This window comes from Syngnathus typhle, linkage group LG9 (assembly GCF_033458585.1).
Source record: "Syngnathus typhle isolate RoL2023-S1 ecotype Sweden linkage group LG9, RoL_Styp_1.0, whole genome shotgun sequence".
Lineage (NCBI taxonomy): Eukaryota > Metazoa > Chordata > Actinopteri > Syngnathiformes > Syngnathidae > Syngnathus > Syngnathus typhle.
The window spans coordinates 6196145-6209302 of record NC_083746.1 but is presented as its reverse complement, the minus strand read 5'-3'; the positions used below and the strand labels follow the sequence as shown (position 1 = coordinate 6209302).

Sequence of the window (13158 nt, the reverse complement as noted above, 5' to 3'; positions counted from 1 at the left end):
AAAAAAAGAAAAGGTCTGCATGAGAGATTTGAGAACCCAAAGGGGAGTCTGTGTGACTGGATCTGTGTAATTGAAGAGAGGGAAAAGACCTTAACCTAGATCTGTATCTATCACTCTAACACTCACATATTTCCACAGAGGACAGAGATGGGGGAGGGGTGCAAGGCCCCTGACAGGAACAGAGTGCATGAAGAAGAAGAAGAGTAGGAGGGAAGAGTGAGCTACAGTATACAGCGACCATGTTGACATGTGACGCTCGTCCCTCGTCGCTCTTGACACAGATGGGAGGAAGACAAAGAGGCAGAGGATGCGAAAGTAACCAAGAGACAATGATGAATAGACGGAGGAAGAGGATGAACATGCCGCCGAGCGGCCCCGGAGACGCAGCCACAAGAGGAGTGGAGAATTATGGGAGTGCAAATTAAATTACACCGGAAGGGACGCTCAGGTCTGGACCTGCAGGAAAGGCAGGGCACGAGGGGCTCTGCCTTGTTGGTGTGTGTGCGTGGATCAGAAGGTGTAATGATCAGAAAAAATGATTCCGATGGTGAAAAACAGAAAGTAAATAAGAAACTAGCGGGCAAACAACAGTCATGTAAGATGGCCGTTGTTGCTCTTGAACTAAACGTTCGCACATAAGCCACGTTATTAGGTACAGCTGCATCTGGAGACATGCAATTTACATTGCCTTTTTAAAAATAGTATGTTGTTTGGATTTCCACAGTGACAGTAGTTTGCAGTGGTGAAAAACAGAACTGCATCTTGGCGATGCATGCAGGTACAACAGTCGTCAGTTGACTTTGTTTCGCGATGACGAACAGTGGATTTTGGTACCTCAGACAACAGTGGCGACTTGCCAGACTTAAGCCACCTCATCCATGCAAACCAACATATCACCCATACATCAGCTGCAGCAATTTAGGATGACCACCATGATGGAAGACTCCCTTTTAAAAACAGCCATATGTGGGGCCAACCCCGTTTGCATACTATTCATTTACAAAGAAGTGGCTTGGCTAATAGCCTCAAGTCATCCTCGTTTTGAAAAAAAACTTTCATAGCCCTTCTTTGGCATTCTGCCCCAAAGCATTTTAGAAGACGTTCATTAAAATTTTAATAAATTAGTTCTCGGTAATGATTTAATTTTGGGCAAAGTCTGAGATTAATGGCAGCCGCCTTTGATGGAGGATTATTTTCAGGTGCAGCGACAATGATTTTCTTTATACCAACCAGTCGTAATATTGTTTGTTCTCATGAGGGTGGAAAGTGTACTGGAGCATATTCCACCTGACTTTGTACGGGCTCCTTGAACAGTCTGGAGCAATTGTCAGCCAAACGTCAGGCACACACAGACGAGAGTATGGACGTACATGTTTTTGTAATGTGACAGGCAAATGAAAAAAAAACAACAACACGCAAGCATGGGGAGAAAATGCAAACACACGCAGGAAAGGTTCAAACTGAAAACTGGATGAATTCAAAATAACGATTAGCCACGTTAAGTAAAAGTAAGCAAGTGTTGAATTGCATAACGCATGTTATGAATGCCTTGAAAAAACACTCAACAGAATTTGCAATGGGCATAAAAAAACTGTAAAAGGAAGTGTGGAGATTCAATGTAAAATTATTATCCCTATCAAACCACCAAAATGGCATTTGAAGAAATACTCTAAATGCTTCCACTCCGCTTCCACTTTCTCTACAAATGCCTTTTACTCTCTGCAGTTGAGTAACTCCAACCCACGGCAACTATTTGGCTTGCTCTCCAATGAATACTCCCTTCATCTAAACATGCCACACTATCTGCATTTAAGTAAACAAAAGCCCCCAGCTACTGTTTGCGGAACTATTGTTAAGGCTTCCACTCAAATCGACACCTCAGTCAAATAAACACCTTGAACTCTCCGCACTTGAGTAAACATAAGCCTCCAGCAACTACTTGAGAAAATAGAGCATAGGTCTGCTGTCAGATGGTCACCGCCGTCAAATAAATGTCTGGTACTCTTTGGATTGGAGTAAATCAAAGCTCCCGTGCATTATTTGAAGAAACATAGTCAGAACGATGCCTCCATCAAATAAACACCTGCAGTAAATAAGCCCCCAGCCAGCGTTTGGGGAAATATGGCTTATGTAGAATGCTGTCGACCTTTCAAAGTCATTATGCGTTCCTAACTGACTTGCGAATAGGCCAACCGTTTGCCGACAGTATTCAAGATGACACCATGCGCGCTACATCGAGCTAATTGTTCTGAATGAGTATGGAGAGCAATAATTATCATATCAAGTGGCGTGATGTATTTATTCTCTGGCTGAGTGCTTCTTGAGGTTTGTCATGCAGTCTCGGGGCGCCGCGGTTTCTCAAAGGTCACTCGGACACCGAGGCCGATTAGCAATTCAGATTGGGCTAAAGGGGCTAAAAGGCGGTCGTGGCGCTGGCTGAGACTTATTGCATTAGCAAAGGCTAGCGGTGCTGATTAGACGACACAAGGAGGAAGAGGATGTTCGAGATTTGTTTGTGCACTTAGCGCAAAATGAGAGCTGTCGCTCAGGCTAACACAAAGGGGAAGACTGCAGCAGTGAGTTAAGTGTGTCTGTGTGGTTTTCTCCAATTGAGCAAACAGCTAAAAAAAAAAAAAAAAAAAAAAAAAAAAAGGCCTCTTGTGGGGCCTTGTTTTCAGCACCATGGACAGCGAATAAGGCCACACACGCTGTGTGGGCTACACGAGGTTTGTGCGCAAGACGAGACCGCTTAAAGTGGCTAGCTCCGCCGCTAACTATACACAAATGCAAAACGTGTTCCAAGTTTGTATCTGAAGCACACTGCAAGCTTCATTTCTTGAAAGGAAAGACCAAAAATGCAAATATCCCGACATGCCCACCGGTTGCCAAGGCGACCGTGAACCCGCCCCCTCAAGTCCACTTGTGTGAGTGTGCGCGCGTGCGCGTGCCTTACCTTGCATTCCTCCATGCACGATCGAACCGAGTACGCGGTCGTCTCGTATTTGCGCACCAAGAGCTCGAACTCCCGGTAGTTGTCCTCCGCCTGCTGGTCAAGGAGCTGGTAAGCCCGGACGCAATCGCCACATCCCGGCGCGTCCGCCCCCATGGCCATATCCAGGGTGCAATTCATGTCGCGTGGTCTCGTAAACCCGTAAAACAAATCCAAAAGTGAGTAGGAATTACAAAAAGAAAGGTACAAATCGCTCAGGTTCACGTACGCCAACTGCGTCCCATCTCCCCCTGCGAGGCCCAGGCACACGGTGTCCGCGTCCGTGAAAGTAAAGCAGTCTTTGGACACGCTGTCCGGGTGACAGGTGTCCATCCGCCACAGAGGTTCGGTAGAATTCCCTAGAAAAATAGCATCTTGCTCTCTGGCGTTGTAGTGGTGATGGTGATGGGGGTCAGGCGGTGGTGGTGGAGATGGGGATGATGGTGGTGGTGGTGATGGTGGCGCCGGTGGGAGCCAATGGAGGGAGTGAGGCTGCTCGCCCGTCTCTCTAATCCCGAGCTCCTCCGGGCCCGAGCTCCGCTTGTCCCTGGTGCGGGTGAGCGTGGCCTCGGCGCAGAACCACAGGTGATCCGAGAGCAGGACGGTGATGAAGAGCAGCGAGGCCAGCGACAGTCGCCATCTCTGGGCTCGCTCCGACTCGGTGGATGGCTTCTCGGTCCCTCGGGGTGCGAACCAGTATTTTACGCCTTCGTCATGCTGTCGACGCATCCAAGCACCCCTGGTCATATTTTAGGAGAGTGCTGCCCTGGCCGACTCCACCGCGGGGGCTGCTCTGTCTCAATACTCATTGACTTAGGTGGACTCGGCTCGGTTCTCCTCGGGGTGCCGTTGCCTCCGCCGGTGCAGGGCGCTGCTAGATTGGCGCCCGCAGCAATCGGTGCTATTCCGGTCCAGTAAACCCGCCCGCGCGGATTAAGCTTGCCGCATCCTCCGTGGCTCCCCGCGGGGGGACGGCGTCCTCTTTGACCGCATGCCGCGTCCGCCCGTCCCTGCCTGCCTGCCGTCCTTCCTCCTTTCCTTTCCTTCCTTCCTTCCTCCCTCCCTTTCCCGGGTGTCCTCCCTTCGTCTCTCTCGTCTCCTGTGATGATGTTTCTGCTTCTACTGCTGCTGCTGCTGCTGCTGCTGCTGGGGCGTCTGCCGCAGATTGTGCTCTCTCTCACTAAAGTGAAGCGGCCGGCCCACACTGGCCGGTCTCGTCGCTACCTGGAAGCCGAGCGTGAAGCCTTGAATCCCGTCCGCGGCTGGCCGTTGTCATCTTGGAGCGCGACTAAGTTTCCGCCATGTTCGCCTGGAAACACTTTTTCGGAGAGCACAGGCTGTTTGCGTCATCTCCATCGCTGCGAGAGCTCCATCGTTGCGCAGTGGCCGAGCAGCTTATTGCCTATATGCACACGCAAAGAGAGAGGGAGAGTGGGGGTGTGAAGGAGGGGGTATGGTGAGGGAGGGAAGGAGGTGGGTGAATACACAGGTACGGATGTTTTCACAAATATTTGGCTTGCCCAAACGTGCACTAAGGCAGCAGCGGTTTTTTTGTCGTTGCAGGGAAGTCATGGGTTCGTGAAATGAAGGCTGATTGGGCGGTCACACGTGTTAACACTCCGCATCATCATGTTAAATTTAACATGTCAATTTAAGTCTTCAAGTCAAGTCAAGTCAAGTCAAGTGTTTATTTATATAGCCCTACATCACAAGCAGTCTCAAAGGGCTTCACATATACTAAAAAAAAAAAAGAAGCATGCATGACGTCCTTGTGGTTATTTTTAAAACACAGTTGCACCCGCGGTAGTTGCAGAGAAAAAAAAGTGAACACCAAACCTGTAGATGGAATGTTTTAAAGGTGAGAAAGCAACTGCAAACAGACATCAGCAAAATGGCACACTTCAGTGTAGTTGGTGAACTACTGAGTGTGGGAGTCCATATGTGTCCCTGAAATACATTAGAAGATGGGAAAAAAGTCCTATAGGCAATATATAGTACCATATACATTTTCATCTTAGGTCATTGACTTTAACTGTGGGGTAAAACTGTTGCTGTCATTTTCCCTTCCATGGTTCATGAATGTATCCTTGAATGAGCACAGTATGAGAAACTGAGATTAATTACAACGGACATTTTGATCTGCTTTTCTAGAAACACCTGGGTGAAGTCAAAATAAACTATTATGCAACTCTTGCAAAAATTAAAAGAAAGAGGGTGATTGACATATTTTTTTCACTTTCAGTAGGTGTCCCAATAATTTTGTCCACTTATAAATTGTGTTTGATTAAGACTATTGGACCCCTGGAGGGTAAAAGTAAAATGGCAGTATTTATATAACATCCTTAGTGATTATTGTCAGAGTGTCCTTGATGCTATGGGAACAATGTTAACATGTTTTGTTTATTCACTAACAAGCAAATGGATGACAAAGTGAAAGAGTACCAACATAATCTGGCCTAGTGAGGGGTTGGCCCTGTTTATTGTGGGCTGGCAGCATTGGCTTCAGTGCACCTTGGCAAAGAGTCTACGTCTGGAGCTCCTCTGGCGGGATGAACATCACTCTTCCAAAAGAGATCCCCTCAATTTGTGTTCTTGTGGAGGAGGCTGGCAAAGGTGGCTAACACAGCATCGATCCAAAAAAATGGCATTTAAAATGGAGGTTAGGTGCAAAATATTACACAGTAAGATTATAAATATTTTTGATATGGTTAATTGATCTTACAGAGGTACAGTTGGTTGTTTGCAGCGGTGTTGAAGTGAGTTGCATTTTCTAAAAAAAATATTTGTAAAACTAAAGGGGCTTTATTGGACTGCAAGTTTGTGTACTGAAAAAGAAAGAGACCGAGCCCGACCACAGATTGTGGGTTCCTGTCCAATAATAAACATTAAATAATAACAATAGTTAGCATTAAATTTGCCTATATTGCTGTGATGGTTGATATCAAGTGAATTGATTTCACAAAAGACTAAAGATGATCTTTTTAAAAGATATTTCTACTGATTGGGGAGCCAAACCATGACAAGAAGCTTTCTGCCCCCGAAGCAGTGAACCCCTCACCACACATGCGAAAGTATGTCTAAAAAAAGACTCAGCCGATCATAACTCTCCAAAGTCGAGTCTTGCACAGCCGAACCGTCAAATGCGCCCGTGCTCTGTAACGAGGAGGTTTATGGACTGGCCGTGTCCCGCATTGACATTCCCACTCACCCGTTACACATCACATGAATGCACAAGCTTTGCAGTCAACACGTGTAACAGAGGAAAAACTTTCACGAATGAGTTATTTACCTCACCGATCTAAAAGTATGTCAATAAAGCTCCTTTTGAGGTCAGCGAGTTTTAGATTGGACATATGGGCAACTTAAATGATGGAGAGAGGGCGGTCAGAATTTTTTTCTCAATGCTTCTCGAGGTCCAACGTATTAGAATAAATGGTAAATTCAATCTCAATCAATCTCAAGATCAATCATTTTAATTCCTTCCATTTCATCTACAGCAAAACATTATTTTTTCAACCTTTTAGTCAAGTCAAGTCAAGTTTATTTGTATAGCCCTAAATCACAAGCAGTCTCAAAGGGCTTCACATAGACAAAAATTGACAATTATTCTCAAAGCATCCCCTGATCTTAAGCTCCCAAGAAGCTCCTAGTCTTGCCGCTAAACTCACAGGGAATAATTTAACCTTGGCAGAGGTCTAGTGTGCTCTCAGTTCTGTGTTGAAATATTTGTTAGGTTAACTGAAGACCCCAAACTATCAACTGCTGTGAATCCGAGTGTGAATGATCATTTCTCAATATGTTTCTTGCGTTTGGATGGCAACCACTCCGGGATCTTTCATCCAACGTGATAGCCAGCTCATCTGTGACTCTCAACGTGATAAAGGCTACAAAATGGATGCATGAGTGAGTGGAAATGAAAAGATGTACACACTAGAATCATCACCTTGAATGATTTGAGACGCTCACACAACCGTGTCAAATTTAATCTCTGCTGGGTTCCACCATCATGCCTTATTGGCATTAATATCCAAACCCACATGGCTGGCATAACGACAAGAATAAAGATATATTTATTGAAAATCTCCCCCTGAAATGATTACTTCAGTTAGGACCTGAGTAGTGGGGCCAATTAACACATGGAGTGTGTATGTGTCACTGGGCATGTGTTTCCAAGGCAAGGTAGTCAAATGGAGTCCAAAAAAGGTAGTGGAAGCGACATATAATGTGACAAGAGGCAAAAAGAGAGAGAGAGAGCCTGTGTGTGTGCTGTGAATGCAAATAGCAGGCCATCACAGTAACTGTAACCGCTGGCAGACATGACTCATCCACTATCAATGCCGCGGGTGTGTGCGTTTGGCTATGCACCATCGAACCACCTCTGATTGAATCATCATATAGTAGCTTGCTTATATGCTTCTTTCTGGACCAAAAGTTATTTGGCGTAAATACACTAAACGTTATTTTGGCACAGATTTAAATGAGTAGTGAAATCCCCGTAATCTGTTATTTTTACAATTCATTTGTAAGAGGAATAAATACAAAAGTGCATTAAAGCAAATGATTTGCACATTCTTAACTATAAAAGGTCAATAAATTGATAATTACCTCATGATTACTGATAATTATATAGTGTAATATGGTATTTAAAAATGTAAACTCATTGCTTTTATCCCTCATTGGAATATTATGTGGTAAATTGAAGGTACAGTATACTGTCAGCAAAAGATAAACTATACCTTAACTTTTAACTAAAATCTATTGACAGGGTACTTACTAAAATATTTTGTCTTGACAGGTAGCTAAAGCTTAGTTTAGCGACCATATATATTGGCTTTAACTAAATCCAAAAGCTAACGAAACAGAAAGACGGGGCCAAGTTAGGCCATGTGCTAAAATCATTTTCAAAATACGAGCGCTGTAATTCAAAATGTCTACTTCAAAACAATAACTGTTCACTGTTTTGCTCACAGAATTTTGTTTAATGTTGAAATTGCTGCTTTTGGTCAGAATAAGGCCCTCCCAAAAGGGATTTGTTGGAAGATTAATGATAAAGACAGCAATTCATTCATGATCATGTTTATCGCTAATTACTATACTAAAGCATCATGGTGGCCGACTGTTAATATTTAACGATCAGCACATCTTCACAAAACTGTAATAAACAACAAAACGTGATTGTTACTATGATGGATTACAGCAGCAGTGGGCGTCTCAATAGACAATTGATTCCCAAGTGAGCAGAAATGGACCATAAAAAAATGCTGCTGTGAATGTGACATAAGTTCTTAAAAAATCTGCAGCGGGGTTGCAAAACGAATTTTAAATGATTACAATGTAAGGTAAAAAAAAAATGAAACAAAAGGAATGTCGTGTGCATAAAAAGAAAAACTCAGAGAAGAGCATGCCGCTGATTGCTGAGATGCACTCCCACTGCTTGCTCAGTTGGTCACTGAAGTCAAGAGGGATTAGAGCAATGATCCAGATACCATCATGCAGTTCAATCAACCCACCCACCCATCAGCGGACCCACTCCGCCTCAGGTTTTAGTCTCCCGATCGATCGCTTCGCCTCATTTCCATTCCAGGAATTCCTTAGCGACACATCGACACGGCTCACTATCTCAATGCCTTTTCCCATACCCTTGGTCTCGCACTATGCCGCCCTACATATCCGCATTGAGCTCAGTCAATCTATAATTTTCCAAGGCTTCAAAGGAAATATGCCTGTCAGGCTTTGTGAAGGAGGCAAGGAAATTTCTGGAATATGACAGTAGAGGACAGAAGATCATAAGGTTTGGAGGTTGTGTCAGGTGTTTGGGTGGATCATACAGACAAGTACGCGTAACACCATTCAGTCGTTTTGCATTTGTGTTTGTCTTCATTGCCTCTTGCCCTGATGTTGCATCATTAATGGCCCAGGACTGAATCCTGATGCTCCACACAAGCTTATTCATGAGGGAAGGCTCCAAAAGTACCAGGAGCGGCTCAGATGCTAATCAAAATTCTTCCAGCGTAACGGAAAATAAGAGCCGAGGCGTCTTTAAGATTAATGAAAAAGTCAGTGAGTTTTTATCTTAGAAAGAATTTAAACCAAAAAACTCTACTTTAGCCTAATTATAACGTATCACAGTGTATCTTATAGTGTAACTTTTTAAAAATGTCACCAATTCATCTGGACAGGTCCCAGTATTTTTAATACTAAAAGAAAAAATGTTGAATTTACTCAATATTATTTCATGAAGTGGTTGCATGAACCAAAATCATCTGGGTCCAGATACAGATTATGCAACCACTTTAAAAAAAAACATCAAGATCTAGATGATTTTGTTTCAAGCTCTCACTTAACGAAAAAAAATTGAACGAATTCCAGGCACTATTTGTTTCAGTGTATGATCAAAAAATAATAAAATTTCACGCTGAAAGAAAATGTGTTGAATTTGCTCAATTTTATTTTATCAAGAGGCTGCACACAATAGAGTCATCTGGATTTCAAAACATCATAATATATCTACTTTAAAAATGTACAGGTATCCAAATGATTTTGTCTGCAACCATTTGCCAAAATAAAATTGAGTAAATTCAACACACGTTTCTTCTCAGTTTCAGACTGAAAATAATCTTTTCCTATTTGTCCCCATTTAAACTTTCTCAGAGCACAGCAGACCCCAATAACATCAGCACCAGCCCGAGTGTAAACACCAGACGGGTGGATTTACAAGAACTCCAGGACCCCAGACTGACGTTCCAAACTCCTGCAGGGAGACCTGGAACCCTACCAATAGAGGTTTTCCTTTGATGCACCTTAACGTCCATTTAAAAAAAAAATCAACACTGAAACTTCCCTTAACCCAGACATATCTGCTGGTATTAAATATAATTTCCCATACCATGTGAATTTGAACCCGGATGAACTATTCATTAATGCAAAGCAGCAAGATTAGCCCGCATGGTACCTGGAAATGCATTTACCTCCCGCTAATCTTTGCTGACAGGGACAAAGCACCTCCTGGTGAAAAGTGCACCTGCATACAGCGAGAAAGTCAAAAGACATCCATAAATATATTAAAATCTTTGAAGGGTTGCCAATGAAGTCTCATTTTGGCTGTGGAATCTGAACCATTTCCAATAGTGAGATCCAATCTTTTCTTCCGCTTAAAGGGTGGCGTGTTCACGAGAATAAACATGCTCTCCAGATTGTGCCCGGGATGAGGCTGGAGGAAGGCCAACGCAGCGCCACTCTCGCCAGTCACCGGTCGCTTTTTCCAGTTTGGATTGCTGCTCCGTCGAGCCTTGGAACCTTCCAGCGGGAGCTTATTATCATCACCGCTGCCAAGGTTAATCCCAGCAGTCTGTACTATTGTCTTCTACCAACTGCATTTGATTCACAGTCAACTATAGACATGATTTACTTCTTCTTGTCATATTGTCTACATTTCCAACCCTTGAGTATCATAAAAGCGCTATTTAGCGCTATTCATACATCCGCACCCGTAGTTTGCTTTCCTCCTTCTGAGAAGCTTTTTTTTTTCTGAGACAGAACAGAATTGATCACTTTTCATTTTTGGGCTGGATTTTGTGGGCCTAGCACAACTTTTTACGGCTTACTGTGATGTCACACGAGCCCCCCGATATTTTGACATGTCAAAGAAACTGGAAACGTACTCATAATGTAGCAAGCCACCAACGCAAATGCTAACTTTACGTATAGAGGCTAATTGATGAGATTTAATTGTGTGGTAGGTCGTAGATGTTCACGTGAAGCCGATCCAGACTGAGGGCACAGAAGGGGGGGTGATGGGGGGTGATGGGGGTGTAGGGGAAGGCGTGCGCACAAGCGGTCGACCTCAGAGAGTCTGCAAAGTCATCTGAGGTCGACCGTTTTATGTGATCAGATACCGTAGATAAGGCACACAGTCTGGGCTTTTAGTCTAACATCAAAACATGTTTTAAGCAATGTTCACTATTGCCACGGACAATTCTACATCCTCCACAAGTGGAGATCTTCTTGCAATTCCTTATAAATGTAATTTGCACGCGTTGATCTCCTGCAATGTAGACCATGTGCCACTCCTACGTTGAATTTAAAAGGTATGAGAGGAGCCGCTTCCTTTGGAAGCAAGTCTGTGTTCACACCCACAACGGCGCAAACTAGTTGCACGTCAGTGCTCAAAAGACTCTGGAAAACTTCCATTTTTTAATGAGGCTAATATTAACGTGCTAATAAAAATGTGAAAACAACTTGACTTTTTTTGTAAAGGAGACTTCAATCTAAACAAATGCGACATCAGTGTCACGTGATTACGGCAGCGGGTCTATTTTTGCGGTCATGGTTGGGTCACGGCCCCGGCTGTAATTACACGTCGAGTCGGACGACCTGGTGGTGTAGAAATCAGCGACGGGATCTGCCACTAAATAAACAAGTACAGTGTGCGGGTGTAGGACAAACAAGCAATAAGTGGGCTTGCCGGGTATCATACTCTGTCAACAGCATGTCCAGGGGCTGATACACTACCTGCTGCTTTCTGCTAATTCCCGCCATTAACAGTGACATTTAAAGAGATATCCCCCAAGTGAACGGCCGCCTGTGTAAAGTACCTTTTCATTAAGCGATTATGTGTGGGCCTCGAGGGGTGAGCAGGAGAAGTGTTTCTGCCTGTGTGCGACTGTGACAGACTGAGAAAGGGTCGGGAAGAGACAGCGACTAAGAGCTGAGCGTGCAGATAAAGAGGAGAGGATGAGTAGGGGAGGCAGTGATTTATTCCCATTCGTAGGTTGGAAGCCTAGCGTGTAAATCACGAGGACCTCTGAGTAATTGCTATTACGCTGACTTACTACAGGGTCACGGGACTCAAGCGACACAGCTGTAGGATGTCCATCGAGGTTACAGCGCGGGCTTGCTATTTTCTGTTAAACCATTTTCAAACAGAGGGTGGATTGTTTTTGGGATATTCATTCAAAAGGTTATAGGCCAGTCCTCTTAATCTAATAATTAATCAATCAGGAATTGCATTTGAGTTCAAACTGTGCAGTGTGCTGATTTGCTTCCGTGAAATTGTCCCTGTCTAAGAAGCAAGGCCTTCACTGTGATTACTTTGAAACACATTACTGAAGAGTGAGTGGCAGTTGTGGTTTGTGCAGGGTGTGCTTCCACACAGGATATTTATGGAGAGGGTGACCCCCGCCCCCACCACCACCACCACCAAAAAAAGAAACCTTACATGGGATGTAAACCATTAATGTTGATGTGTAGTTTGTTGTTGAGATAAACAACCACTAGAGAGAGCCCCGCCTGGTTGAGGACCTAGCCGTTCTGCAGTTCGAGCCGCCAATAGGAATTTCCAAATGATATGCTATTTGTTTATATGCTACATCATTTGAGTTGAGCCTCATCTGCTCAAATCCCGATACAGTAAGACGATGGCAAACAAAGAGCTTTTTTAGCAAAGCAGAAAACACGCATTTGGATCTAACTTGAAGAGTGCTTGATTTAGCAGCTCTGGCACATTAACATTCCCGCTGAGGAGCTTGCTCAAATATCTAGAGACACAAAAGGGAGCCTGCTCTGAAAGTTTGTCTTTTCATCTTTATTTTTGGCACAATGGTCAAACGCGCTAATGATCTATCCATCTATCTATCTGTGCTATCACAAGAGGTGGAGAAGAAGAAAAAAAAACACACCCTAAACACAGTGTATGTATTCCAAGATAGGAGGAAATTGTTTCAAAATAAAAATAAAAAATCTTTAGTCATCCATCGTATTAGTCCTCGTACCTCAAATAGGCTCAGATAAATAGAACGCGTGGGAATGCAGATTTGACAGTAGATTGATGTGCAAGGGAAACGAAGGTGACGGTGGATTTTAATAAATGTTGGCTTCTTCGCTACAGGAGGCCTCCTAATTACTGTTTGAGACGTACAGCAATTTCCATCCAAGTCATTGCTGGTGGGAACGGCACAGAGGGCATCCTTCACTGCAGGCACGGGCTGCCTATTTTACTACAGCTGACTGAGCCATCACTATACTGTATGGGCAATCTCATTAAACCTTGACTGACGCTTAAACAGAGCCACAGGAGCTGAAGGTACTGATTTAATTATGAGTCAGTGAGATTATACTGCAGTGACAGGTAATATGTTTGAATTTTTGCATCTTTATTACCTGTTTTGGGG

At 43.9% G+C, this 13158-nt stretch overlaps 1 protein-coding gene across 1 annotated transcript in view; it reads right to left on the bottom strand.

Moving 5' to 3' along the window:
- Nucleotides 1-4379, bottom strand: part of LOC133159856 (NALCN channel auxiliary factor 1) — a 48105-nt gene extending 43726 nt beyond the window's left edge. The window contains exon 1 of the mRNA XM_061287239.1: nucleotides 2954-4379. Coding sequence (XP_061143223.1) covers nucleotides 2954-3736 — 783 coding nt within the window. The 5' untranslated portion in view covers nucleotides 3737-4379. The remainder of the gene's footprint in view (nucleotides 1-2953) is intronic.
- Between the last annotated feature and the right edge of the window lie 8779 nt (nucleotides 4380-13158).